This window comes from Epinephelus fuscoguttatus, linkage group LG1 (genome assembly GCF_011397635.1).
Source record: "Epinephelus fuscoguttatus linkage group LG1, E.fuscoguttatus.final_Chr_v1".
Lineage (NCBI taxonomy): Eukaryota > Metazoa > Chordata > Actinopteri > Perciformes > Serranidae > Epinephelus > Epinephelus fuscoguttatus.
Window position 1 is genome coordinate 27,989,544 of NC_064752.1, and position 26,409 is coordinate 28,015,952.

Genomic DNA, 26,409 nt, shown 5'->3' on the forward strand with positions numbered 1-26,409 from the left:
TGCGCTCCAGCGAGCGGGTAGCGCATAATCATGCGTTTGGCCGGTCCGCGTGTGGGATGCTGTACAAGTCCGCTGCATAAAAGTGGACAGGTGTAGCGCGCCGTGTTGAGTGGGGAATTAAAAGAAAAACGCCCAAACACTGTGATATTACCTGATTTGTCAGCCACTGCTGCGCTTTGCATCTGCAGCCGTGGAGGGTCCCCCCCCCTCCACCACCACCACCACCTCCACCACCACACCACCCCCTCCCGCTGTAATATTTATGACAAAACGGAGGCAAATTATTCTGGTCACGTTTTTGGCTGACAGCCGGCTGTCCTGGAGAGCTCTGGAGTGAATCGGGGTCCAGCGTTGGAGATAGCGCAGCGCACCGACACCTGCAGTAGGATGTAAAGGGAATTCCCACTCACCAAACTGGTAAGTTCATCAGCACTTCTTCTCATAAGACTCATATCTTAATTTCAAGTAAAAATCAGCATGATCATGTCTTTACAAATAGCATAAAATAAAACACATGGACTTGTGAGGGATCAAAGGGATCCAGTCTTCTGCAAAATGAAACAAATGGTGGGCTGTCTCTTGGAGGGACAAGACAGTCCGGACCTGTTTTGATTCCGGACTGGAGGAGACAACAACAAATCTCATTGTCACAGCAGCACTTATGACTGGCCTGTGGACAGCCTCGGGACATGTTGCCGGCTGATTTGAATCCCTTATTTGCATTTTCGGACATGAAGTGAGACAAAAATCCTTCAGAGCATTTGGGCTTTTCCATCCTGCAGCAACAGCCAGACAACACTTGTCCCAGAGAGGGAAGGAAAATCTGAATATGATGGATAGAAGAAACAGACCTGTAGTGATTTGTTTTGATTCAAGTGGGCTCATAGTAAATTCTGATCCTCCAAGTCAGTCTCCCATTTTCCAGGGACCCACGGTGATTGTTGATATGCTTCAGTCACATGGATGCGCCACGCTTTGACACGAAGGTGGCCCGTTTGATCATTTTTAAGAGCAGCGGCTCAGTTCACCAACTAATGTTTTGACATTTAATGCTGTAATAAGATCAAATTATTCAGTGCTGAACTGGCATAACCCCACGAGACTATGATATCAAAGGATTGCTTATCAGGGCTCCTCTGCATTTACTTAGCTTCATTAAAAAAAGACAGCAATAACAGTCAAAAAATTGAAATTAAAATTTGCATTTTCTGTGCCTGACTTATATTTTTCTGAAGATTTTAAATCTGAAATATGATAAGCTATCTTTTTAAACATTTTCCTCCTGTATGATCTTAGTAGTGGTTTCAGAATCTACTGTGTTATTTGTAGTCCAGTCCTGTCCTGCCATGTGTTGTGTGTGAATATGCAGCAGTGACAGAGAGCATTTGATACACTGCTGTCTTGTTGATGAGATGTGAAATGGGAGCATGTGTGATGGGAAGGTGGCAGAGTGTGGTTGGGTTTCTCCCGGCTGATCACTAAAGCAACATATTTTCCAGTTAAGGTTACAGTTAGAGTCTGTTTAATGTCAGGCTGCAGTCTGTTTGTATTAGTTGTGGGGGAGAAAGGTGCTTTTTATCACCAATTAAAAATCAGATTCTTGTTATCAAGAGCGACAGAGTGTTTTGCTTCCTGGCATGAGGTGTTTGCAATGTGTCATCAAAAATTTTTTGACACATTATTTCAAAAGACATTTTTTGTTTACATGTTCCCATAGGTGTAGATTTTGGGGGAAACTCGAGGGCCACATCCCCCTAAATATTTACAACACGTGCATTTGTCCTCACCAATAAAAACTTAATAGTAGCAGAAGAATTTTATCTACAAAATAATGGACATTTACACATAAATTGATGCAAAAAAGACACAAATTGGTTCATAAAAACTCACCAGAATGCAGAAAACACTTTCTGGGCTCTCCAATTCAATGTATTCTTTTTTTATCACCCAGTGCTTTGCCACAATATGTGGCAACATATTGAATTTTACTGTCATTGTTATCATTTCGTAAGTGTGGTTATGTAATTAGAGAACAACTGGCAGATTGGAGACTTTCTAAAATAAAAGGCCATAATATGGAGGATGTAGCCTCATCAGTAAAATTAAAAACTACAGTAAATGTTGAGAATGTAGCTAGAAAGGAGGATAGCATTGCATGGTAACGTGACCATTTTATTTTTCTCTCAATCTTATCAGTCAGTCTTTTTATCAGACACTTCGGTTACGTAGCTACTCTGAAAATACATAACGAGCTCATCTTAATATTAAGTAGTCTACATTAGGACTGTTCACCCCCAAATGAACTTTTTTTTTGATGAGACTGCACAAACATAAGGAGATTATAGAGTGAGCACCTTCTGTGTGTGTGTGTGTGTGTGTGTGTGTGTTTCTCTGTTATGTGTAGAATCCCAAAGGGATGGTAATTGTTTTAACGTACTCCCATTTGCAGTCACTCTCACAGTGGCAGCCCGTGTGTTTGCTTTGCATGTGGGTCATTGTGTGTTTGCGTCTGTGCATGTATTTATAGAGAAGCTTTGATGCTGCTGGTGGGGAAATATTCCACCACACGTGTCACTCTCCAGCTAGATGCCGCAGCGTAGTTGAAGGAAACTGTCATATTTTGTTTAAGCTCAATGAGCAAAGGAGTACTGTACCTGTGAGCTGATGAGTCTTATTTACCTTTCATATGTAACAGTGCTGAGGAGGAGATGGTCGGAGTCTTGCTGAGGTTATTATAGGACAACAACAGTGTGGGGGAAAAGCACACAAGATTTATGTAAGAGCTGCTCTGTTGTCATAAAAGGCTCCAATAAAGCTTCAGTCTGTGTTGGATTTGATTTGGCTGTAATGTGATGGCTGGAAGACTTACTTGTCAAAATGGTTGCGTTGGGTTTACATAGAGGACAACACAGCTACACTGCTGATACGCACACATTTTAAAGGGCTGTCAACAGTTATGTCATAACACAAAGTCCCAAAAGTATATGTTTCACTTACAATTCAGCTGTTATTTTATTTTGTATTGCATCTTTAACTTCCCTTGATAAAATGGCTAGACTGTAAGCATGGCAGATGTTGAATGAGCATGTGCAAAATGTCCCTGCAGCAAAGACAAACAGTCACATTTACTGCTGTAAAAGCCTTCAGCAACTTGATTTGCCACCTCTCTTTTTAAGTGTGATAAATAAGTTGTCAAACCTTTGTGGTCGTTTTAAAGGGATAGTCTGGATTTTTTGAAGTGGGGTTGTATGAGGTTGTTATCCACAGTCAGCGTATTACATCAACGCCCAACTGGTCAAACACCAACGCCTGATCAATTGCCCTAAACATTAAACTATGACGCTCAGGGTGCCCCTCCTGCATCGGTTTGGGATGTTCAGCTACAGCGTGTCAATTTTATGCTCACTTCTTCCACTCTCACCAACCTAGTCACACTCCAAAGTTGTTGAAATCTGGTGCTCAGGCAGTGACTTGCAGCGTCAGACACCAACAAGAAAAGCTGCCCTTTATCATTGGCATGATATGTGGCCTGTCGGTCGATAATAAGACGACAAAAGTCAGAGTGGGTCAAAACAAAAGTGTATTTTGAAAGATGACAAGGCACGTAACATGCAGAAGTTGACATATTGTCAGAGAATGGCAACAACCAATGCACCCAGGGTAGCTTGAACGTCGTGTGTGGACGTGGAAATCCATGACCAAACGCCGATATGTGACGAGGTCCGAGCGAGAATGTGTTGTTCTCACAGGAAAAGTTCTTTGTTCCGCTTGTTAAATGCATGCACTCTCTTTTCAAAATAAACTTAGTATGCAGGTAAAAAAAAAACTTTGTCTTTAGGTTTACTTCTTTAGGTTTAGGCAACAAAGCACAGGGTAAGGTTTAGAAAAAACATCATGGTTTGGCTTAAAATAAATAAGTTTCCCACTAACATAATGTAACATCATGACATATGATAGGTAGCAAGTTATACACAGGCCTACTAGCACACTCAGTTGTTATTAAAATAACTCAATTGACTTTGGTTTCACACTGGACATGAACAGTGGGCTCCCAGGTGAAAGCCTGGAGTTTGCCTGCCCCATCCACCTCCCCTCCAACCCGCCCAATGCAGTCTTTCTTACTCTTTATACTACGGCTGTTGCTTGTAGAATCAAAAAATGCTGTTACCCGGTGTGTCTCATAACGGCGCTAAAGGGTGCGTCTGTGCCTTGGTGTCTAATGCGCCTGGGTATTAATGAGCTGAAAGTGAGACCAGATTAATTACATGCAGTAGATGGCAGTCGCCACGCCCCCAGTTTGGAGAAGCAGACAGGAGTACTGCCACAAAGGCTGAGTAATGTACCGCTTGATGGGGGCAGCAGCAAAAGGTGCTTTAGACACCAACAAATACTTTAACTGTACACTATACTGAGATTATTTTCACCGCAGACAGCCCTTTCCTTTGGCACTACACTTTCTCAATTCTAGAAGTTGTGTATTCCTACATACGTATGAGCGCAATTGTGCCGCACACTGTATTATGTTGCAGATCAGCTGTTTGGGTTAGACAGTTTATGGAACTGTGAAGTTTGATCACAGTCTGATCTGGAAAAACATTTTCTGATCCAAACCAGCTGATCTGTGGCGTAATACAGTGTGCAGCACAGTTGCATTTATGTGTAGGAAAACAAAGTTCTACAAAGGAGAAGGCGGCTTTACTGCTGCCCCTCGTGCACTGCAGTACATTGCCGAGCTTCCGTGATGGTACATCTTTCTGTTTCTCCAAGCGGGGAGCATGCCAACCGCCATCTACTGTAGGTAATACACTGACTGTGTATTAGTGCATTATACAACCACACTGCAAAAAAATCCTGTCCTCACTTTAAGCATTAAATATAAAAGTCCATACAGTCATTAAAGGTACGAAATAAGCAGCAGCCTCTGGATGTGTATACCACCAGAGAAAAGTCAAATCATAATAAACACCAGTAACTGCCTTGCATGTAGGTGTATTGATTACTGATGGCTGAGGGTCGCTCATCCTTCTCGTCAGTGTGCTCATGTTTACCGTGTGAAATTAAAAGCATACTGCACTTAATTCCCCAACCGAATACAGTAAACAACAATGTTCCTCAAAGTGTGTGAGTGCTGTCGAGTTGAAGCAGATCTCAGCAGCAGACAGGACAACAGCAGGAGGGTGATGTTAAAAAAAAAAGTGAGATGCATATAGAGAGCAACTAGAGAGCAGAGATGGAACAATAAATCATTAGAAGAGCAGAGTGGAGTGACCAGGCTGAAAATAGACTATCAACAAGAGGGAGACAGAGGCAACATGGAAGAGAAGACTCATATTCAAAGACTCAGTGTGGCCACCCAGAGATATTAAAAAGGAATGCAGCTGCTTTTGTGCATATTTGTTGTATATTAAGGCATGTTTTACATAAAATATTTTCATTAGTTGGAAGCTGACAAACATTAAGTGTATGTAAATGAGGTTTAATTTACACTAAGTAATTAATATGCGTCTCATGTACTTTGGCCCTGCTGGTTTTTATGTGATACGTCTTCATGTGGAAATAGAAAATTAATCCCTTATTTTTGAGGTAGTGTGTATATGTGCGTGTGTTGGTCTTCCCGTCGTCGGGTCAGTCCTCTGTCTGTCATTATGGCATGCGAGTACAGATGCCTGCAGTGGTGCTCTCCCCTCTTGGCCAATTTTGCCCTGTCTGCAGGAGATAAATGGCATTAATTGAGTACTAATTGCCTTCTGGAGTGAAATCGCTAAAACACTTTAACCTGCCGCAGACAACTTCAGTCTTTTTTTCCTGGTAACCCATCAGCTCCACTTACTCCTTTGCTCTTATTCCACTGCCTTCACATCCATTTTTGTCTAGTTTTCTGACCTCTTCAGCTGCTCTCTGCTTCTCTAAAGCCCCGTCGTCCATGGACACTGAGCATGAGTCTGTTTCAGACAGCTGTAAAACATGATATATTGGTACATGGAGAGATTCCATTCTCTGCAGGCACTGATCTCCCGGAGAAAGGTTTGATTAAATTCAAGCTGAGGGTGAACACTACAAGAATGCAAAATTCCTGATTCGCTGTTTCACTGCAATGTAAATGTGTCCTTTGAAGTTTTTGACCACTAGTAGTGCTATGGAGCAAAGTTTTTTATGAGGGGGTTACTGATTTGTTTCTTTATGTGCACATGGATGAGTAGTATAATCCTGTCAATGGTTTCACACTGTTCCACTCATCTGTAAGTGGCTGTAATGTGCAAAGAAACATAGCAACTCACAAACAAAGGCAAATTTATTCAAGGATGCAATCAAGGCATTTTGGTAATTTGGAAAAAAAAATCTTTGTTTACAAGAACAATGTACAGGGCACCTTTAAGAATAAAAGTTTTCTTCCTTCCCCGTGTGGAAATCAAAGCATCAGCACACTTTCCTCCACTGCGTACACCCAATTCATTGTGTACACATTTGGTCAAACAGACTGTCAGAGCGACTCTGAGAGCTCTGAAAATACATTGGGTGCATACAATAGAGATACGTGTGTGGATACTTTGATTTAGATTTTTTTTTTTTTTTTACATTCTGCAGCTTTTAGACTCGTTTTGTAGTTATTCTGGAAATCACCTCTCCACATAGGTAAGTCAAGGTATACATCTGAGAGTAGAGAGTTTATTACATGCCTTAAAGGGACACTCCAGTGATTTAGCATAGCACGTTTGTCAAAATTGAAGGGCAAGTCAAGAACAGATTAAAAAACAAAAGTTAAAACAGAAGAGTAATTGTCAGATTCTAACCACTGGATACTACACTTCCCATAATGCTCAATATCATTCATTTTGTTCACCTTCCTATGTCGTCCAGTCTCCACACCCGAGTTTGTAGCGAAGGCTTTCTGTTCAAAGTCTCAAGTCCAGTTTTAGGCAACTGTAATTACATCATCAGGGCTATTTTCTCCAGAGCCACAGAAGACACTATAAGGCTCAGAGTCCACATAGCCTTAACTAGCACTGTATTATGGCCTATTTACCTGAAATCCTGAGCGCAGAGCTGATCTTCTTCCAGGCACTGTTTATAAACGTGTAGACCTATCATCCATGGGAACGATATAAAGCTCTGGCAGGTCTGTGCTAAAATAATTAACTTTTCCATATTTATCACAGACTGATATTTACGGAAGAAGGGAAAGATATCTGTTGGCTGTGATTTGTCGTTCCTCGTCACGCAACATAAAGTGCACGCTGCTGGCTTCCAAAAGTTAAATCTTCAGAACACACAAAGGCACCGGCAGCAGTGTTGTCACTGTCGCTTCTTTACCGTCACTCCTGAGCTGTATAATATGTCAGTCAGAAACACTCACAAAGACAGACGAGCCCATTTGTGGGAGCAGATTGGCTGGACAGTGAATGTTACTGGTGAATGTTGTGCTTTTATTAACATATCAGCATCGTTAGTTGTTAACTGTGAAGTCAACCCTCTGTAACCTAGCCTTACGTTAGCTACCTAGCTAATGTTAATGTCAAGATGTTGTCAAAACCCATCATCCCACTCAACACTGGAATGAGATAATAAGTGTGTTTTCTAAGGTTTATAATCGCCTGAAAATAAGAATCGTGTTTTCGTTACCTCAGAATGAGTCGTTTACATCTAAACAGGGAGCTGGTCCTCGTTCACGGATCGCCATTTTTCTACAGTAGCCCAGAATGGACAAACCAAACACTGGCTCTCGATAGGGCCATTAGCATTTTCACATCGGCGGCTGTAGTTAGCAGCCCCTCCAGGACAAACAGCATCAGAAAAACACAGATTTTGTAACCTGAAACTGTTTTGTTCAGTGTTTTTACTGCTTTAAATCAGTTTGTTTGTTTTGGTAATGAAGACATCGCTGCAGATAAATTGGCTCCTGACAGAAACCTCCTAAAAAATTAATACTAAAGAAAAGGAATTCACGCTTAGCACATGGGAGAAGTTTCAGCTGTTTGCCATCTGTAACCCTTACCACTAGATGCTACAGTGTTCCTATTAGTTGGCAAAGTGCACCTTTAATTGTAAAAAATAAAATAAAAATCCACCACTGTAAATATCTACTGATTTCTGTGAGATTTCCAGTGTGTGTTCATGGATATTTTTGGCCCAGCCATGCAGGTCTGTGTATGTGAGCACAGGGTCAAAGCTTTTTCTTGTTGGGCCTTATATCACATAATCAGCTGTTGGTTTGGTGCTTTGTCACCAGAGCAACATTAAAGTGACCACAGACCTCGCACTGTGACCTGACAGTCTATTCACAACACAAATTAACACAGGTGGGTGCAGTAGCATACCGGCTACTTCAGCTTGACGACTGCATTCAGCCTGTCCATTTAATCCTGATGACAAGGGCTGTTGAAATGGAGAGATGGAGGGAGACGTTGCTAATCATATCCAATCACTTCAGAACACATAGGGAACGTACGATTAATTACTGCTATAACAGAAATATAATGAACGCTGTTTTATCTCCCCAGTTTATCCACTTTTATTGTCATACAATCATTATTACTAATCACTGCCATTCTGCTGGATGGGCCAGTGAAGAGCGTTCCAAAGCGCTGATTTACGTAACAGTCGCTGCTCGCTCTGACTCAGCTTCACTTCATTTCACCAGCTTTCACACTTGATTTTGATTTCTTCTTGTTTTAAAGACCTGTGATTGCATGCTAGCCTTGATTAGTGCTTATTGATGGGTGGTGCCGGTAATAGCAACATTACAGGCTCGGGGTGTTATAGACAGGTATAGGATACCAAGGAGTGTCTTTAATGAATGTGTGAAGCCAAATGAAATCCATCGAACACGCTGTCAGATGATAATGATGCCTCACACCCTGTGGACCAGAACTGTCTAGAGACCAAGGTCTTCTTCCTGTATGGAGTGGTTTCTATAGATTACAGGCAGTGATAATTAACCCGCCTACCATGGCTTTCTTATTGATGTTCTCGCAGCAGCCTGTCAGAAACGTGGGACATAAAGTGACAGGACAAATGAGTCTTTATCCCTGATGTGGTGATGGCAATCTGTGAGAGGCTGCTTGGACTTCAATATTAAAAAATCTCAGAATATTCTGTCCAGACGATCTGGCGGGACTACACATAGATATTGCATGGTGTACTGTAAACGCGGAGAGCCATGTGCTGGTTGTAAGATGGATGGTGAGGGGAGGCGAGGCAGCGCAACTGGGACTATTCAAAAGAGAGATGGATAGAGGTAGTGAGCAGGGAACAAACATTCCCCTCCAGCGAGCACGCGACTCAGCATCCATCTGCACACCCCTAAGCCTCGCTCTCATCCATCACGCCCTCACCGCACCCACCTCCCGTTTTCATCTTACCTCCCGTTACCCCCGTCCCTCTCTCCCTAACTTGTCTCAGGCGTAAGTGCGGATGGGATTCAGCAGTTTCTTAAGCACACAAGGTGTCATTCACCTCAGATGGCAATCCATCTTCTGCTTTATCTGCTGGGGAGCACACGGGTAGGGAGCGCGTGGGCCGGCGGTGGGTGGCGGTGTGGGTGGATGGCAGTTATCCATACATTGTGGACTACACGGTGTGCTTGTCTGTCCTCAGCGAGCTTGGCAGTGAGTTATGATAACCCATTTTTAAATTATACAGTGTTAAGTGTTTCTTGGCCTCACATAAAGAGCAGCAGTGATGGTTTTAACAGTTCTGGAGTTACACTTAAAGAAGTGTTTCACTGCTGGAGAGATGGTCTTTTCATAACGCTGAGCTGCCTGTTTGCAGTAGACAGACACAAATACTTTTGAAATTTATCCTAAATGACCAGAGAAAACAGAGAATCGCTTTTACTTAAAGGTTCAGTGGGTAAGATTTAGGGGGATTCAGTGGCGTCTAGTGGTGAGGATTGCAGATTGCAACCAGCAGAAACTCCTGTTAGTTAGGATTCCTTCAGTGTTCATTGTTCAGGAGGTTTAACTGGGAGATAAATTATCTGCAGAGGTCTCTTCCTCTCCAAAACAAAACAGACCAGGAGATTAAACCCTGTAAAAACACTGGATAAAGCAGTTTCATGTCAGAAATCAGTATCTCTGTGTTTCTCGTCCAACACGTGCTAGTCTGTTCTCACCGCTTTTCTCTGACAAATTAAGATCCAAATATTTAGGAGGTTTTCACCAGGAGCTGAAATATCGACAAAGGTCTCATCCTCTCCAAAACAAATGTACCAGGTGATTGATACTGGTCACACTGATATCGGTCACAATGAATAAGGCCCCGATCACACAAAAAGCGTTTTAGCAGCTGGAGGCAGTTTTTTATAATTGTTTTTTAATGAGAATGAGGCTTTTTGCTCGCTGCTTTTGCGTTGCTACGTGCCTCATGTTGCTGCTCTCTGAGTGCCTGGCGTTTTTGCCGGAGCGCTCTGAACTCCTCAAGTTGAAAAATCTTTGACTCAGAGCAGGAAAGTGCCTCACGTCATCTCCACTTTTGTCCTTATCAAATGATCCGTTCTAGGCTACTGTAGAAAAACAGCAGTGCAACATGGATGAGGACCCTCCATATGCAGATATAAATGGCTCTCTCTAAGGTAAATGCAAACATGAGTCTTATTTTCAGGTGATTATACACCATAAACAATATCCCCCTGTATATCTATATATATCCCCCTAAATCCTACACACTGAAAATTTATTAGGTGGAAAGGACACAACTACCAGAATGCACTGCAGCACACCAGACCAATAAACACTCCCTCTGGTGGGTGAGGTAATACAAGCAGGTCCGTTTTGGGACAGGTAACAAAGGATCTCAAATTATAGTAAACATTCATTCATTCATTTCCTTAAACACTTATCCTCTTGAGGGTCGCGGGAGGGGTTGGACAATACAGGAAACAGTATGGTGCACGCTTCCTGTTCACAAATTCTTCCTGCAAAACGGGGCACTAAAATAGGTTTCTGGTTTGGTCTAAGTTTGAGAGAAAGCAAGGGAGAGTGACAGCTCTCTGTCTTGATCAGCTTCTATACTCTTTGTGTTTGTGGTGGTTGGCATTTAAAAAAAAAGGATGCATAATCTGTAGTTTAAGCAGCAGCCTTAGAGCCAGCAATTTGAGCTGAGATTTGATGTGGGCGCTGGTAAGATGAAGGGACGTTTACCACAGCTCTACATATACTACCCATCCTGTTATGACACAAAGCTGGTTGAAATCTGGCAAAGTATCCCTTTAACAGGCTGGATTCAGTTTGTTGCACATCAAAACTGCGTTTCACCTGACGTTCCTGAAGCTGTGCTGATCAGACACATATGAGATAGGCTGGGATGTTGTTGCTCTCACTGAGCCAGTTGTGTTGTTGGCCTATCCAGGCTGGCTTGTTGGGAGCCTGCCAGGGATGCTGCTGCCCAGCTGGTGGCTGCTTGCTGTTAGCGCTGCTGGATGAATCGAGTGGGAAAATCAAGCCTTTGATCGATTGTCTCACTGCGGACATTAGGAATACCTAAGACAGCCATGAGTCAGCGTGCTGCATGCGCCATCATCCTGTTTAATGTCTCTCTTTCCCTCCTTCACTCATCCTCCCTGTCTCTCTCTCTCCTCTTGTTTCTCTTTCTTCCCTAAATGTCAACTTTTGGTGTCAGTATCATAGAATCAAAGAGCAAAGGCTTCTTTCTAGTTTCACCATTTTGTTCTGACATTTTCCAGTTTTACAAGGAAAAATCCATCAAAGAGGAAACAGATAACGATTTCTCCACGGATAGTAGCCCAAATAAACCTCGACACAATGCAGCTACACTTCCAGCATCTGTAGTCGGATACAGTGCCCTCTTGTAAATGTATTTTTTTTTCTTATCTGTACAACCAGGCATGCTTACGACCACAGCGTTTTCTTTTTCCAATCTAATTCAAGGAGGAGAAAGTGACACACATCTACTTGGGTTATTGTTGTCCACACATAAACAGCACTGATGATCCCCGTCCCTCAGGTGGACGCAAGCGCAGAGCCTCACAGAAGAGCTGGATCATTTACAACTGCTGAATATAAACCACAGCAGCAGGTATACTGATTAAAAATAACAACTCCTGCCAACAGGACAGACTAACTAGACTTAAAGCAATCCAGTGCGCCCGACTAAACGAGACTGTTCAGATGACATTAGATGACCGAAACATCAGCTTATGGAAATCTGAGCTGCTTATCTGTCATCTTTAAGTGGTCCTGCTTCCTGCTGTTTAATCTAATATTATATAACTTAGAGCAATAATAAAACCTTGTCTGCACATGTGCTGATATTTTCTTCTATGTTTCGGTCTCTCATCCACACGCAGAGTTTTAAGTCACCAAAACTGACATTTTTTTAAAAATGCCATCTAAGGTGCAGATTTTTTCAAAACTCGCAGCTTCTGTTTAACTGAGTAGCCTAGACGTTAAACAGAGCATCTGGAGAAACAGTGATGTAATCGCTTCAATTCACACACAACTGTTGTTGCTTTGTGTAATGAGCATACACTTGAAACAACAGCAACAATAGCAGACTACTGGTTTGCTAACGTTTTGTTAGCTTTACACTTGGTTATGTTGCAGCACTTCATGGACAAACAGAGGCACATGCTGCACTCAATGTTGTTGCTCCATCTCAGCATCCACACTTAAAGCCCTCTTGAAACAACAGTTCTGAATCAGACATGACACATTTTCACTCCGACCTTGTCACATATCGACGTATGCTCATGGACTTTCCACATCCAGTTCTGACATGCAAGGTACCTGGGGTGCATTGTTTGTCGATGTTCTGGGACGCCATGTCAAGTTCTGCCTGTTACATGCATTGTCTTTTCTCAAAATACGTTTCAGTTTTCACAGGCAAAAGAGCGTTTACATATAAATAAATGCAATAGTCAGTACAGCACCGCAAATTTACGTTTTTTTTTCTCCTTCAACAACAAACACGCATGGTTATGTTTTGCCAGCACACACACATGTGGTTGGGTTTAGGCAACAAAAGCACGTAGTTGGATTTAGGAAACACGAACAGGGTTTGGCTTTACAATATTACGGGAAGCAAACACTGCCTTCCCGGGTGAAAGTCGGTGGTTGTTTGATCCATCCACCACCCCTCCCACTCACCCTACTCAGACTTTCACCACCTTAACTTTCATTCTTGTCTTGTCGCGTTTCCCCTGTGATGCCACTGGGCGCCATTAAACTAGACCGGGCCTTGTATCATGCCAACGTGAAAGGACGGCATGATACGCTGTGTGAAGGTGAAAGTCACTTTCCAAGCGTCGGATGTCGATGACTTCGGAGTGAGACCACGTTGAGCCAGCAGGTGGTGGGACACTTCTGGAGTGGGATTGTTGATGATGACGAAAACTTTTGCATGTCCACATCATCATTCATATATTTGAGTGAGCACCTTTGTCCTTATATCAAAGGGGAATCAACCGTGATTAGATCTGTAGTAAGTGTTTTGAAAAAAATAACATCAGCCTGTACATTTTAGTGCCTTCTTTGTGACGAGGGGAGACTGTAGCAGACAGCTAATACTGGTGAGTGTTTAAGGTTGTTTTTGTGTTCTAGTGTGGATGGAGATATTTTGGAAAACAAAGGTCAGATTTATGTTTTAAAACAGAGGGGGAAAATATCAGTTTTCAAAATCATCTGTATACATGACGACAGGACCTAAGACAGTGAGAGAGTCTGATAACAACAAACTACACTTCTCCAAAGCTTAGCAATCATCACATTATAACAGACACAAGCTGTCTTCTGTGGAAAGTTGCTACATCTCAGAAATATGCAAACTGAGCACATAAAGTTTCACAGAGGGCACAGGCGGTGCCTACATTTAAATAATTAGCAAACTGAAGTCTCACGTGTGCCGACCACAATTGTCACATCTCGATTGCAGAGGACCGAGGTGAAAATGGGTGAGTGCCCTCAGGCCCAGTGCAGGATCAGCACTTTCAACAGCATCTGGTTGAGATGCAGAAACACAACGGGCAAATGTCACAGCAAGAAGGGACAGATTTAATAAACCTTTTCTGCCTCATTTCAGATGTCCCCGTAAAACGTCTGTGCGCGTGTTGTTTATCCGACAGGTGCACTGGCCTGGAAGCGCAGTTCATCTGAGGTGAGCCTTGTGTGAAATAAGTGAGGTGTGCCTCCACTCATTGCAGTGGGATTACAGGGAGAACATTATCATGTATTTTCCGAGTCCATTTGGTTTGTGAGAGTCAGTTTTGTGTGGATCTAAAAAGCAGGTGCAGATTTGTGCAGGTTTGTTAATAAAAGACGATATAGTGTGGAACCTGATTTAATAATGAAAACAACTTTGCTGGTCAAAAAAGAGCTGTTATAATAATCATTTTAAAAACACAATGTCTGACTCAACGTAGGGGACAAAGACTTGTGACTTGAATTAATCTTGGCAGCCACCGAGCTGCTGCAGCACTGTTGATTGCACTCTTTTGATAAAACTGTTGCAGTGTTTTGCTGCAGTTATCTTGGGAGTCCAGAGCATATCAGCTGTGTTTCAGCCCTGCTCGTGACCTACAGTGTTGGACGCTGTCCACCCTTTTCCTCTCAGTGTAGTAATGTTGTGTTATTTCACTAAGACATACCTAACAAATGTGCCAAGATAATGAAATGCCTAACACCGTGTTGCTGTCTGGGCCGAAAGCATGCCTACTGTTTGTCTTTGTGCCGGGAAGAAGTAATTTAGCCTCTGGCAAAAAAACGTGTTGTCAGGAGGAAAAAAATTAAATACAGGGATAGCTTAGAGCGCATGCAAGATTATACAAGCAAAGAAAAAACAGAAAAGAAGGAGAGAAACTGAACTCTTCACACTGACAACAGGATCTGCTTGAGCATTTACCCTCTGATACTGTGGGAAGGGGTTTGAAAACCTGTCATCTACCACCCAACACCTATAATAACCCTGACAGCAGGCTGCGGGATGCACTGCAGTCCAGGACACTCACAGTTTTTCGTTGTTTCAGAGGGAAGCACAGAATCTGCAGTGATTGAGACACCGGATTTGATGAAATCATCAGCAAAGTGAAATCTGTAGATGGCAGTCACTTATTTGATTACAAGCTGAGCTGACCGGAAACATGATTTAGCTTTCAATACATGATTGTAAATTAGGTTGTTGATTGATGACTTAGGAGAGAGTGCATGAGTTTACCAAAAACCAATTTAAGACTCTGTGACTGAAAGCCTTCCTCTGTGACGATCATTTTACTGAACTGAGGCTTAAAAAAAAGAGCTTCTGATTTGTTTGTCTTCAGGATTAACGACCAAAGTGGAGCTGTCAGAAAACTTGTTAGACTTTGTTTGGGTCATGTCTTAATATAACATGTTCTGTAGTACATGCCTTAAGCTCCCTCTGCCACTTTCCCCTCTGTCTGACCTGTCAATCACAGGCTAGATGTAATTCATGGCACAGAGGTCTCACCTTGTTTCCAGCTATTTTCTTTTGCCACAAAGTGCATCAGCTGGCACATACACATGCCACCTCTGTCTCTTAGAAATTACAAGTAATTTGAAATAGCAAATATGTTTTTGAGGGAAACGTAATGCCGAGCGACTTGTGTTCTCTATTGACATAATGAGGAAATGTTGCTTATTAACGTACCCGGTGAGTCGTAAAAATGTTGATCCCAAACATATCAGCAAAATGTTCACTGACACCATGTTTCTGCCAGAATCCAATCTTGCAATAGACTTTCCATTTCTAGTGACTACAGCATTTTTTTATTATTATTACAATTATTACTTTTATTATTATATTTTTTATTAATAAATAAGGGAACAGTGTGTAGGATTTAGTGGCAGCTGGAACCTTTCCAGTGTGCTAAGTGTGAACTCCTGGTTAGGATTCCTTCAGTGTTCATTGTTCAGGAAGTTTTTACTGGGAGCCAAATTCTCCCCAAGAGGTTTCTTCCTCTACAAAACAAATGGACCAGGTGATATAAACCAGTAGAACACAGAATGAAGCAGTTTCACATTACAAATGAGTGTTTGAACTACAAAGTTTGGCTTGTCACAGACAGGCCGCCAGCCCAGCACCTACTGTGCTCACCGTTTTTCCTCCGATAACTTAAGATCCGGACGTTCAGAGGGTTTTCACCAAGAGCCGATTTGTCCACAGAGGTCTCTCTCTTCCTCTCTAAATCAAATGGACCTGGTGGTTTAAACCGCTAATAACAGAATAAATCTGTGTTTTTTTCCAGCCCTACTCATCCTGGGGGGCTGCCAACTGAGGCTGATGCAAAAACAGAAATGGCACTATCTAGAGCCAGTATTTGGTTTGTCCATTCTGGGCAACTGTAGAAACATGGTGGTGCAATATGGCGGACTCCAGGGGCATGGACCTGCTCCCTGTATAGATATAAACGCCTCATTCTGAGGTACATTATATTCCATGTCTGGCAATATATCCACTGAAATCCAAAATCACAGTCTTTCTCGAATCTTAACCAAAGTGCTTTAGTTTCCTAAACCTATCAGGAGTCTAGATGTGAACCAAGATCCTGATGTCACAGTCTTGCACTCTCTAGCCCCTTTTACACTGCCAGATTTTCCGCAAATGTTGGGCCATTTTGCGGGCAAGCTGCGAGCGTTTATACACACAGAGCTGGATTGGCGAATTGATCCGAGGTGGCCGGGAGTGGCTGTTGAAGACTTGTAGGAGGAGCTGTTGATGACGGCGCACGTGCGAGCCACTGGCGGTGGATAAACAGGAAACAGCTGACAGCAGGAATTAGTGAGCAGCTAGTAGCAAGAGGGAAACACAAACCTGACAGACACTGTAAAGATGAGCAACTGGGGAGACAAAGCATTGCGCGCCCTCCTTGTCCTTGCAAACGAAGAGGCCATTAACCGTCAGATGACAGACAGTGAAGAAAGGGCAGATTTATGAGAGAATTGCTGAAAGACTGACCAGCCGCGGCTTCCCTCGGAGTACGTCACTGTTTACGTCACATGCTGAGCTACACGTTTTGTTACTTGCTCACGCCCCAGCATTTTACGGCGCTTCCCGATTTCGTTTGTATACTGCCAATGCTGAAAAAGACTGATTGGGCTTTCCTGCAAATTTGCACAGTTCCTATCTAAAAAGGGCTTGTGTCCGTCATCCACCCCCGTCACCTCCCTGTGACTCCATTAAAGAAGTGTTTCATTAACTCAAAGAAACATTGTCTCTGAACATAATCCAGGCAATCATGAGCGCAGTTTAGTAATATACAAACATTATTTCCAGGAGACAGGGTTATACATGCACACAAACACTTGGTTGGGATAAACAAGCCCCAACAATAACATCATGTAGTCATAAGAACCAAAACACTATTACAGCATACGTCAATGCACTTTGTTTTTCAGTTACCAAGGCCATAAAATCGTGAGACTGACCTGCAGCCTCAAATGAACCTGAATATTTACAATTCCCACTGAAAGACCCTAAAACTGGTGATCATTAGAAAAACAACCCAAAGTTCAGCACCCTGTCTACACATTTTAATTTTCCTCTTCCCCCCTCTCCCTGTAAATACTGGAATATTGTGAGTGTTCCTGCCCGCAGGTCAGAGTCACAGCTGTTCATATTAAGGGCTTATGACATTTTGTCTTGCCCCCAAACAGCATGCTAACACAGACTTCTTTCTCTACTCTTTTGTTTGCGGCTCTTTGTATCTCTAACCGGTTCATCACACAGCACTGAGTGTCCATTATCACAGGGCCGATTGTGGCTCATTGTTTCTCTTAGTCATAGAGTAACATAAATGGCTCTCGTTGAAAGCGATCAAGCCTGCTCATTTCACCAGCACGCAATCATCCCCTTGTAATTATTGGCAGGACTGTTAAGAGAAACGGATGATGGGTGATGTTCGAATGATGACGGTTGACGTTTGATGAGACTGATCAAATGAGTTACTGCAGAATACCACGCATCATTTTACTAACCCTAACCCTCAATTTTATTTTCACATTATCTTTAATATTGAAATTCAGATCACGGTTGACTTTTGTGTCATATCATTTAATTTTTAATCATGGTACATTTACATTATTTATTTAATGTTACTGATATGGTAGCACGCAGTTTGCTCCTGACATTAATGTACTGTGGTGCTTCAAAGTCCTGCCACCAACACACTCACGTGAGATGGAAGACACTGCTCGGTCAATGTGGTATTGACATGTTCTCTGTGATTGACTGCCAAACATAAAGTGTTCCTTTGCTGGCTCCATCGTTCTCTGGAGCACCTTGATGTCCACCATATTGAACAAATGTTGTGAACACAATTGATTTTGATGACATTCTAAGGTCATAGCACATTGAATGTTCCTGTGTAGGACACTTACTTTGAATAGTCTCAAACACAGGGTGGATATAGATATCGAGAATATGTTATACTCCCAGGATGTCTGTGATTATGCTGTAATTTCCACTTCCAGGCCCAATATTGATCGTCACTGCAACATCAGGGTTCCCCTAAACATCAAATTCAAGGAGTTTTTAAGGACTTTCTCAGCCCAATTTCCTCAAATTCAAGGACCCAACATGGCCTAGTTTGAGACAGGGATCAAGGTTAATTACTGTTATAGCACTGAGGATTGTTACAATGAGAAGCAGCAGGCTTAACAGAAGCTCACAGACAACAATTAAAAAGAGAAAGAGGGTTGAATGTGTGAACACGTCTCATCTGTGCTGTGTTAAAGTGATGACAGACAGTGTCAGAAGAACTTATGTTTGTATTCTTGTACAATATATATAAATTCAAGCACTTTTAATGACCCATTTCTGTTTATGTCTATTTTCAAGAACAATGTATAGACTCATACAGAAGTAATCCCTCTCAGTTATCACTTATGACCCACTAGAAGTGTGTGGTGGTGTACTTTTCTGCAGAGACTCTGCCCTCTGCTTGTATTTTTACTTGCCTTTTATTTTATTGCCATGTACCCCCACAGCGGTGAAGCTGATGCTGCGCTTCATAAAAAAAAGGTAGGGACCTGGTGCCAGGCTGTAAGTAGCAGGCACTCAAGAGACACAGTGCTACAAAATGCAAGTACAGTGAGGTGAAACACCAAACAGGGGTGAATCTGGGGTTGACTTTTACTTTCACTTTTCCTGGCGAATAATTAATTTTTAATTTTAAAAAAAGTAGTATGGATTAATGGAGCCGCTGAGCCGGGAAGGAGGAGCCAACAACCACAACCAACAAATCCTCCTATTTCTACCTTTAAGTGCATTCAGTGTGGAAAGGAAGGGATAAAACAAATTCGCTCACAATGATTTTATGCAGCACTTTAAAATGAGAGCACAGGTGCCCATGAGAGGAACAGATAGAGAGTGCGTTTGTGTGCTCCCTTGCCTCGGGCTTGTTAAATTGGCAGATCGATGATGCTTTAAATCAATGTTCCAGCAACACCACAAACCCCATGGAACCCATTAGTAGATTAAGATAGACCACTGTTCCACACTGAGTCCTGTTCTGCCTGCAGGTCCTTTCCACATGACAAATGGGAGGAAAAACTGTGAAATAAAACAAAGAGAAAAGGGCAAACGAGAAGGTGAGAACAAAAGCTGCGGCGGAGGAAAGGTCGACGGCAAAGGCCGAGGTTGACGCTGCCAGTGAGGACACACCTGTAGCTCTTCGCTCAGAGACTCAGGAAATAAAATGTTCTTGCTATATTATCAACAAAGGGTCTAATATTTAATCAACTAACACTTTATATGATTCCTTCCATAGCACAGAAGAGCATCCAGTCAGCCCTGAAGAACATGCTACACATGCAAAGCAGTCTGTCTCAGCCTGTACACTGAGAAGGGAACAGAGTAGGCGGGGATGTGAGGGATGTAGGAGAGACAGAGGGGGTGTGGAGAGAGGATGCTAGGGGAGCTGGTCTTTCTCTGATAGCATTGTTTATGTGGCACTGTCTGTGGATCATTGATCCATTCGTCTTCATTACGTCTCCCTGTGAGAACTATTAACTGCTGCCACCCTCGGTATGGGGCCTGCTATGTTGACATGCACTGCACGGTCTCTCTACCAGCCCACCAATGTCCCTGCCACCTCTCCTCTTAGAGGCAGACACTGACGGTTTTATATTGCTCGTAGAAAATAAAAGGAAACATCAGGAGGGCTTTTCAAATTGCCATTTACTGGATTTGCACAGGAATTATTGTCTTGAAAGGTGGGCTGTAAATGGACGGAAAGGTACAGGTAGTTCTATGTCACTAACATCTTAACAGCACAGGTGTGGTTGATTTCTATAGGTTTCCATATGCCTTATATTGCACGCTTTGTTTCTGACCCATATAATGTATGTTGTGTAATAATGAATCAAACCTCCACCCACTCCCGCTCAACAGAAGCGCGGTTCCATCTTGTAACAGTATATGAACTGTAAGCACAGTCGGGAGATAAATCCCTACTGGTTTCGTTAAAATGTGTAGACAGTAGGGGTCCTTCACCACATCCCTGCTTAATGCACTCATACTCGCAAATGTCCCCCAAGAGACTTCCTGCTCCAATTCCTGTCTGAGCTGCTACCATTGTCTATGCGAAGCGTGCTGTTGTCTAACTGCCTGAGCCCAGTGAGACTTCATGGGTCATCAGCAGCAGCTTGAACTGCACCCCACGACTCTAATCGCCTGCCAAGATCACTTTCACCCCGTTATGTCAACTCGTAGCGTCTCCCCACTTGTGAAATCTGACAAGTTTGACTTGTTCTTGCTGTACAGTGTTATTTTTGAGTAAATATGAGAACAGCTGACTGATATCTGCTTGATCTTTCTCTGTCCTCTGTCTTTCTTCTCCTCTTCTCCTTTCTATCTCTCTCATCTGTTTTTTTTTTCACAGAGTAATCCACAGATCTGGCCATCGTCCTCATCACTGTCTCGTTTGAGCCAGAAGAAAATAAGAGACAGAGCATGGTCTGGCGTGGCGGCCGCTGTTGCTATGTGTGAGGGAGTGCTGTGGCGTCAATGGAGACCGAAGGCTATCGTGACCTCCTGGAGACCAGCGATGGTCAGGGGGTAGGCCTGCTGGATGGAGGGGGCGAGGTCGGGGTGGAGGAGGGCTGGAGCACGCCCTACCCCCTGGGCTTCCAGGTGTCTTTGACCACTGTGCTGATGCTGGAGCTGGTGTTGGGCTTCAGCAGCAACCTGACTGTGCTCGTGCTCTACTGTGCTCAGTCCAACCTGGTGGATTCAGTCAGCAACCTGGTCACAGTCAACCTCCACGTGCTGGACATACTGGTCTGTCTTCTGTGTCTGCCGCTGACTGTGGCTGTGATCCTGCTGCCAGCTAATGAAAGTGGAGTCAGCAGCCTTGCTACGCTGTGCTGCTTTCATGAGGCTTGTGTTACGTTCACCAGCGTGGCCACAGCAGTCAATGTGCTGGTGATCAGTTTGGATCGATACGACATCTCAGTGCGCCCAGCCAGTCGTCTGCTGACCCCCAGGCGTGCAGCGTTGCTCCTGGCAGCAGTGTGGGCCGTGTCTCTGGCTGTCTTCTTCCTGCCTTTCCTCGAGGGGGATTTCTTCTCATCGAGTGTTGAGGATAGTGAGGATGAGGAGCCGGAGGGGCAGAATAATAACTCTGAGCACACCACAGGACTGACCCCCATTTTTTCCTCCATCTCTCCTTCCCCTTTACCCTCAACCCATCCTTCCTCCCCTTCACACCACCATACTCCAGTATGGCAGAACAGGACACTGCTGTGTGTAGGAGGGCAAGGATACTACACAGGCATGGCTATGTATTACCACTTGTTACTCCAAGTGCCATGCTTCTTCATTGCTGTGGTCGTCATGTTGTTCACCTACTCCAAGATCCTGCAGGCCCTCAACATTCGCATAGGCTCCCACATGATGAGGACCACACGTGCAAAGGACTCCACCTGCAGGATACGCTGCAGGAGGCAGAAGAAGAAGGACCTGAGCCTGCCCACAGAGGTAGTGTCCTCCAACCAGAACCAGAACCTCAACCACCCTCCTCTCATCCCCTCCCCCACCCCGACACCAACATCACCCCCACCACTCCCCTCCATGCCCCAGGTGATTTCTGACAGTGGAGCAACAGTCACGACTGTCAGCACTGCTGCCACCACCCCCATTGCCACCACCCCGGCCACCCCTGCTTCTCCGACCCCACCATCAGCCTCAGCCCAGACCCATGCCACCACACCACTGCCTGCCTCCTCCATGGGTGTACAGGCCTCAGTTTCTGCCATCATCGCTTTGAGGCGGGCAGTGCGCAGGCACAGGGACCGTCGAGAACGTCAGCGCCGCGTCCTAAAAATGTCCCTAATCATCATATCCACCTTCCTGGGCTGCTGGGCCCCTCTGTCAGCAGTCAATGTTTTGATCCTGTGTATGGGTCCCAGCGACGGCCTGGTGCGACTGCGCCTCTGCTTCTTGGCCATGGCTTATGGAACCACAATTTTTCATCCCCTGCTCTACGCTTTCACCAGGCAGAAGCTGCGCCGTGCCCTCAAAACACGTGTCAAGAAAAGGGTAGTGTCCCTTCTGCAGGTGGACCCGGCTCCCAGCGGGGGGACAGTTATTCATAATTCCTGGGTGGAGGGAGGAGGCCAGAGGAAGAATCGCAAGCCACGTGTGGAGGCCAGCGATGGCACTGATCGATGCCTCACAGAGGCAGTGAGGGAATGAGGCTGGTCTTCAGTGTGTTTGCATGTGTGAGTGTATGTGTGTGAATTTGAAGAATTGTATGTGTCCTACCGGTTTGCCAGAGATGGATCGTGTGTATATTCGTGCATGGGTGTGAGAAAAATGCGAACCAGTTAGTTTACAAAGGTCAGGACAAATCCCATGGCCATTGGTTCCATGCAGATGTGGAGACAGGAGAGTCCTGAGCTCTAATTAGAGCCTGCTATCTGCTCTCCTTACACGGGCCCTCATTAGTCCACTTTCTGACTGACAAGGTGGCCACTGTGTCTCCATGACAACATTGGCCAAGCATTATGACCACACCATAGCCATGGCTACTGAAAATACTAGTGTGCACTTGACTTGTAGGATAAGGGTTAGACGACAGCAAACGCATACATCACTGCTCCTGCGTGCACTTTCAACTTGCATGTGCATGTACATATGCACACACATATATACACACACACACACACACACACACCTAAAATGCACACTGATCTACGTATATATAGACATTATCTGTGAAAGCACACCAATATCTACCTGCACAGATATTCTCAGTGAGAAAAATATTAATGGAAGTCTATATTTCTCTTTCTTTCTCTCATTTGTTCATGCCTTAATTGAGTTGTTAATATATTCTTGTGGTGCTGAATGTCCTGCTGTATGTTTACAACAATGTATCAGAGTGAAAGTGTTTGCAGATACTGTATGTGGTATAGCAAATTAATGGCGGGTAAATACAAGCATCAGATTCAAAGTTTACAGGCTCATATGAAACTACCAGGAAACTGCAAAAAAAAAAGATTCCAATTTCATTTCCAGTAAGCACCATACCTTAGAAGAATGTGTGTAAGTTAAAGCTAAAAGGCATGACTTTATTTTTATTTTTTTTTTAAATAAACTTTAAGAGTAACAGTCATGATGACGTATGCGAGGATGTGTGATTGTGCTGGTGTGTTTGCATGAGCGCACGAATGCATGAGTGTTTGAGTGTGTGGTTGTGTGAATGAGCAACTGAGTGTGTGTGTGTCCATTATGTGCAATAAATCATGATAAAAGCAATGACCCCAAGGATGTGAACAAAGAGAATGTGAACACAGAATTGTTGGTTTTCTATGTATGGTTTAAATTCTTGAGGGAAGAGAGAAGAAAGGGGACTTAATCTTCTGATTACCATTCTGATTAACAGCAAGAGGCCACTGGGCGAAATATAAAAGCAGATAACTTGGAGCAAATGTAACCACACAGGCCACTGTAATACTACTGACATTGTATCACTCCAGTTTTTAAGTGGAAATCAAAGGGCAACATTTTGTGGAAATTTCATTAAAACTGTCTGTAGTCACTGCAGGTAAACTAACATCTTATACAGGAGGAATCCCAGTGTGGGGCAAAAAAACCTTCTGGTATGGGACGTCTCCACGTGTTAGCTGTTGTTGCTCTGGAGGGCAGAGTCACTGCTTTTGGACAGCACTTTGAATGACTGCAGAGGCAGAAAGGCCTCTGTCAGCTTCTGGACTGAGTCCTGGACATGTTACACTATATGTGTGTCTCTCTTTCTCCTCAGGGCTTCATGTCTCATTTTCCAATGTGCTGGACATTTAACAATAAACCAGCCCTCAATCAGCTGTCGTATTATGGGTGTTACAGTAGGTAAAGATTTATGTCAGTAAGTAGATAGAGTACACTTTAAACTTTATATGGAATCAAGTCTTGGAGAGCGTCTTTGGGATTTGGGCTATCTCCTTCATCCTCACCCCTTTTACACTATTTGTGAGCCAGACAGAAGACAATAATTCTTGTGTATTCATGTACATTTTTCAGGGATGTAAATATTAAAGTGTCTGTTTTGGGTTTTAGTCAAAGTTTTTTTTTTTTGGTCACAATCATCTGCCGGACAGAAAATCAGCCATTGTGATAAACTCTGAGTGAGCTGGAAAGTTACTGTAAAGAGAAGATACATGTGAGTGTATTTGTGTTAATACTGTATGTGTGTACACTGTACTGTACATTTATGACCACGTGTATAGAGAAATATTAGTATTGTATAAGATTTATATTATGTGTTATTGTATAGAACAGAACAGAATCTGTATTAAAAAGGTGATCTATCTAAGAATTGATCTATCTCAGTGTCAGTTCATACACGTTTTATTAGTTGTTGTCAGAAGTGTCGACCTGAGTCACTTGACTTGGACTTGAATCCTACTCGAGTCACAAATTTGGTGACTTCAGACCTGATTTGAACTTTAACATCAGTCACCCATGACTTCACTTATACTTGAGCCTTTTGACATGAAAATATGTCATACCTTCCCCCAAGCCCAAATATTAAAATCTGTGTTATTTAAAAAGTGTGCCATGAATCAATTATCTCCCTTAATTTCCTGAATCTGAATTAATTCCAAGTCGACACTTAATTCCCCAGATCCACTTTCTTTAAAGCAATCCAACAGCATCCAGTCATGTTACAGGAGGGAACCATGGAGACCTTATATTAAGTTACTGAGCACCAGTTGGAAAAAATGATACTGACGATTATTTCATTCACATACAAAAACTATGCAGTGGTCAACAAAAAAAAAAAATTAATAGCAGATTGTAAAATGTGCATGTCAGAATTTACAGACAGAGATGCAACAACTTCCAGCAAACGTTCTTTTTAACAAATCTTAAAAAAAAAATTGCTTTTTTTTTTTTTTTTAATTTGACATATTATTACTCTATTAAAATGATTTTACATTTGGTGAAGAGCACATCATGATTAGATAAAGTCAAGGCTTGGGACTTGCCAGTCTTGACTTGGGACTGAGAGCAAAGACTTGAGACTAAGGGTGCTTTCAGACCCAGAGTTGTCTTGCTTTGATCCGAATCAGGGACTAATTTTGTCACAAAGTTGCATAATTGCCTAGAGATGGTTCGTGTTCTCACGGCAGCATTTACAAGCGGACCAGATCAAATACCTTGCGCAAGAAAGCTGCTCTTGATTGGTCAGAATTTCCATGCGGGAAAAATCCAGTAAGTAAACAGAATGTTGAAGAAGATGAATGTGACACTTTCTAATGTGACAATGGAGGGACAACTATGCAGGTTGATTTTAGCGCTGGTCATTGTTCATTTAGACAAACTATACAGTTTGAAAATGAGGCGCTGCTCCAACTACAACAATGCATAATGCAACTGCAGTTGGTTCAGATCGCGGTTGGAACGCGTTCTCACCACAAACCAATCATACCAGAGTTTGTTTGTATATGGGCCGAGACCACCTTCTCAAAAAGGTCTTCGTTTGGTTGTTTTAGTGCACACCCGCAATTGCTGTGTTCACACCTGCCCAAACAAACCACACTTAGGGGCTAAACGAACTTGAGCTTGATTGAACCGAACCAAACAGGGCAGATGTGAAAGCACTCTTACTTGTGATTTCCAAAACAATGATTTGGTCCCACCCAATGACTGATGAACAGCGTGCGTCTACTTCCTCCCACTGTACAAAAATTAAGCCAAAATATCCCTGATACAGCTGCTGACATCTTGCACTGGTGACATCATTTGGAGCCAGAGTCTGCACAGTAGATCTCTATGGCATCGAGGTCCCGCCTATACACCCATCCCACCAATCACGAGCAGCACCACTGATTGTGAGCACACTGACTGGCACACACAGCTGTCAAACCTAGTTTTATAGCATCAAATAAACTAAACTGAATACTTGAACATACATTAGAATGATAAGAACTACCTAAA

General features: G+C 43.2%; 1 protein-coding gene and 1 long non-coding RNA gene across 2 annotated transcripts in view; one reads left to right on the forward strand and one right to left on the reverse strand.

Moving 5' to 3' along the window:
- LOC125879698 (G-protein coupled receptor 22) lies at positions 1-24,765 on the forward strand. The gene is made up of 2 exons (XM_049561739.1): positions 1-417; positions 20,849-24,765. The coding sequence occupies exon 2, from the start codon at positions 20,974-20,976 to the stop codon at positions 22,660-22,662; it is 1,689 nt and encodes a 562-aa protein (XP_049417696.1). The 5' UTR covers positions 1-417; positions 20,849-20,973; the 3' UTR covers positions 22,663-24,765.
- Positions 1-26,409, reverse strand: part of LOC125879842 (uncharacterized) — a 46,071-nt gene that overhangs the window by 17,916 nt on the left and 1,746 nt on the right. The window lies entirely within an intron of this gene.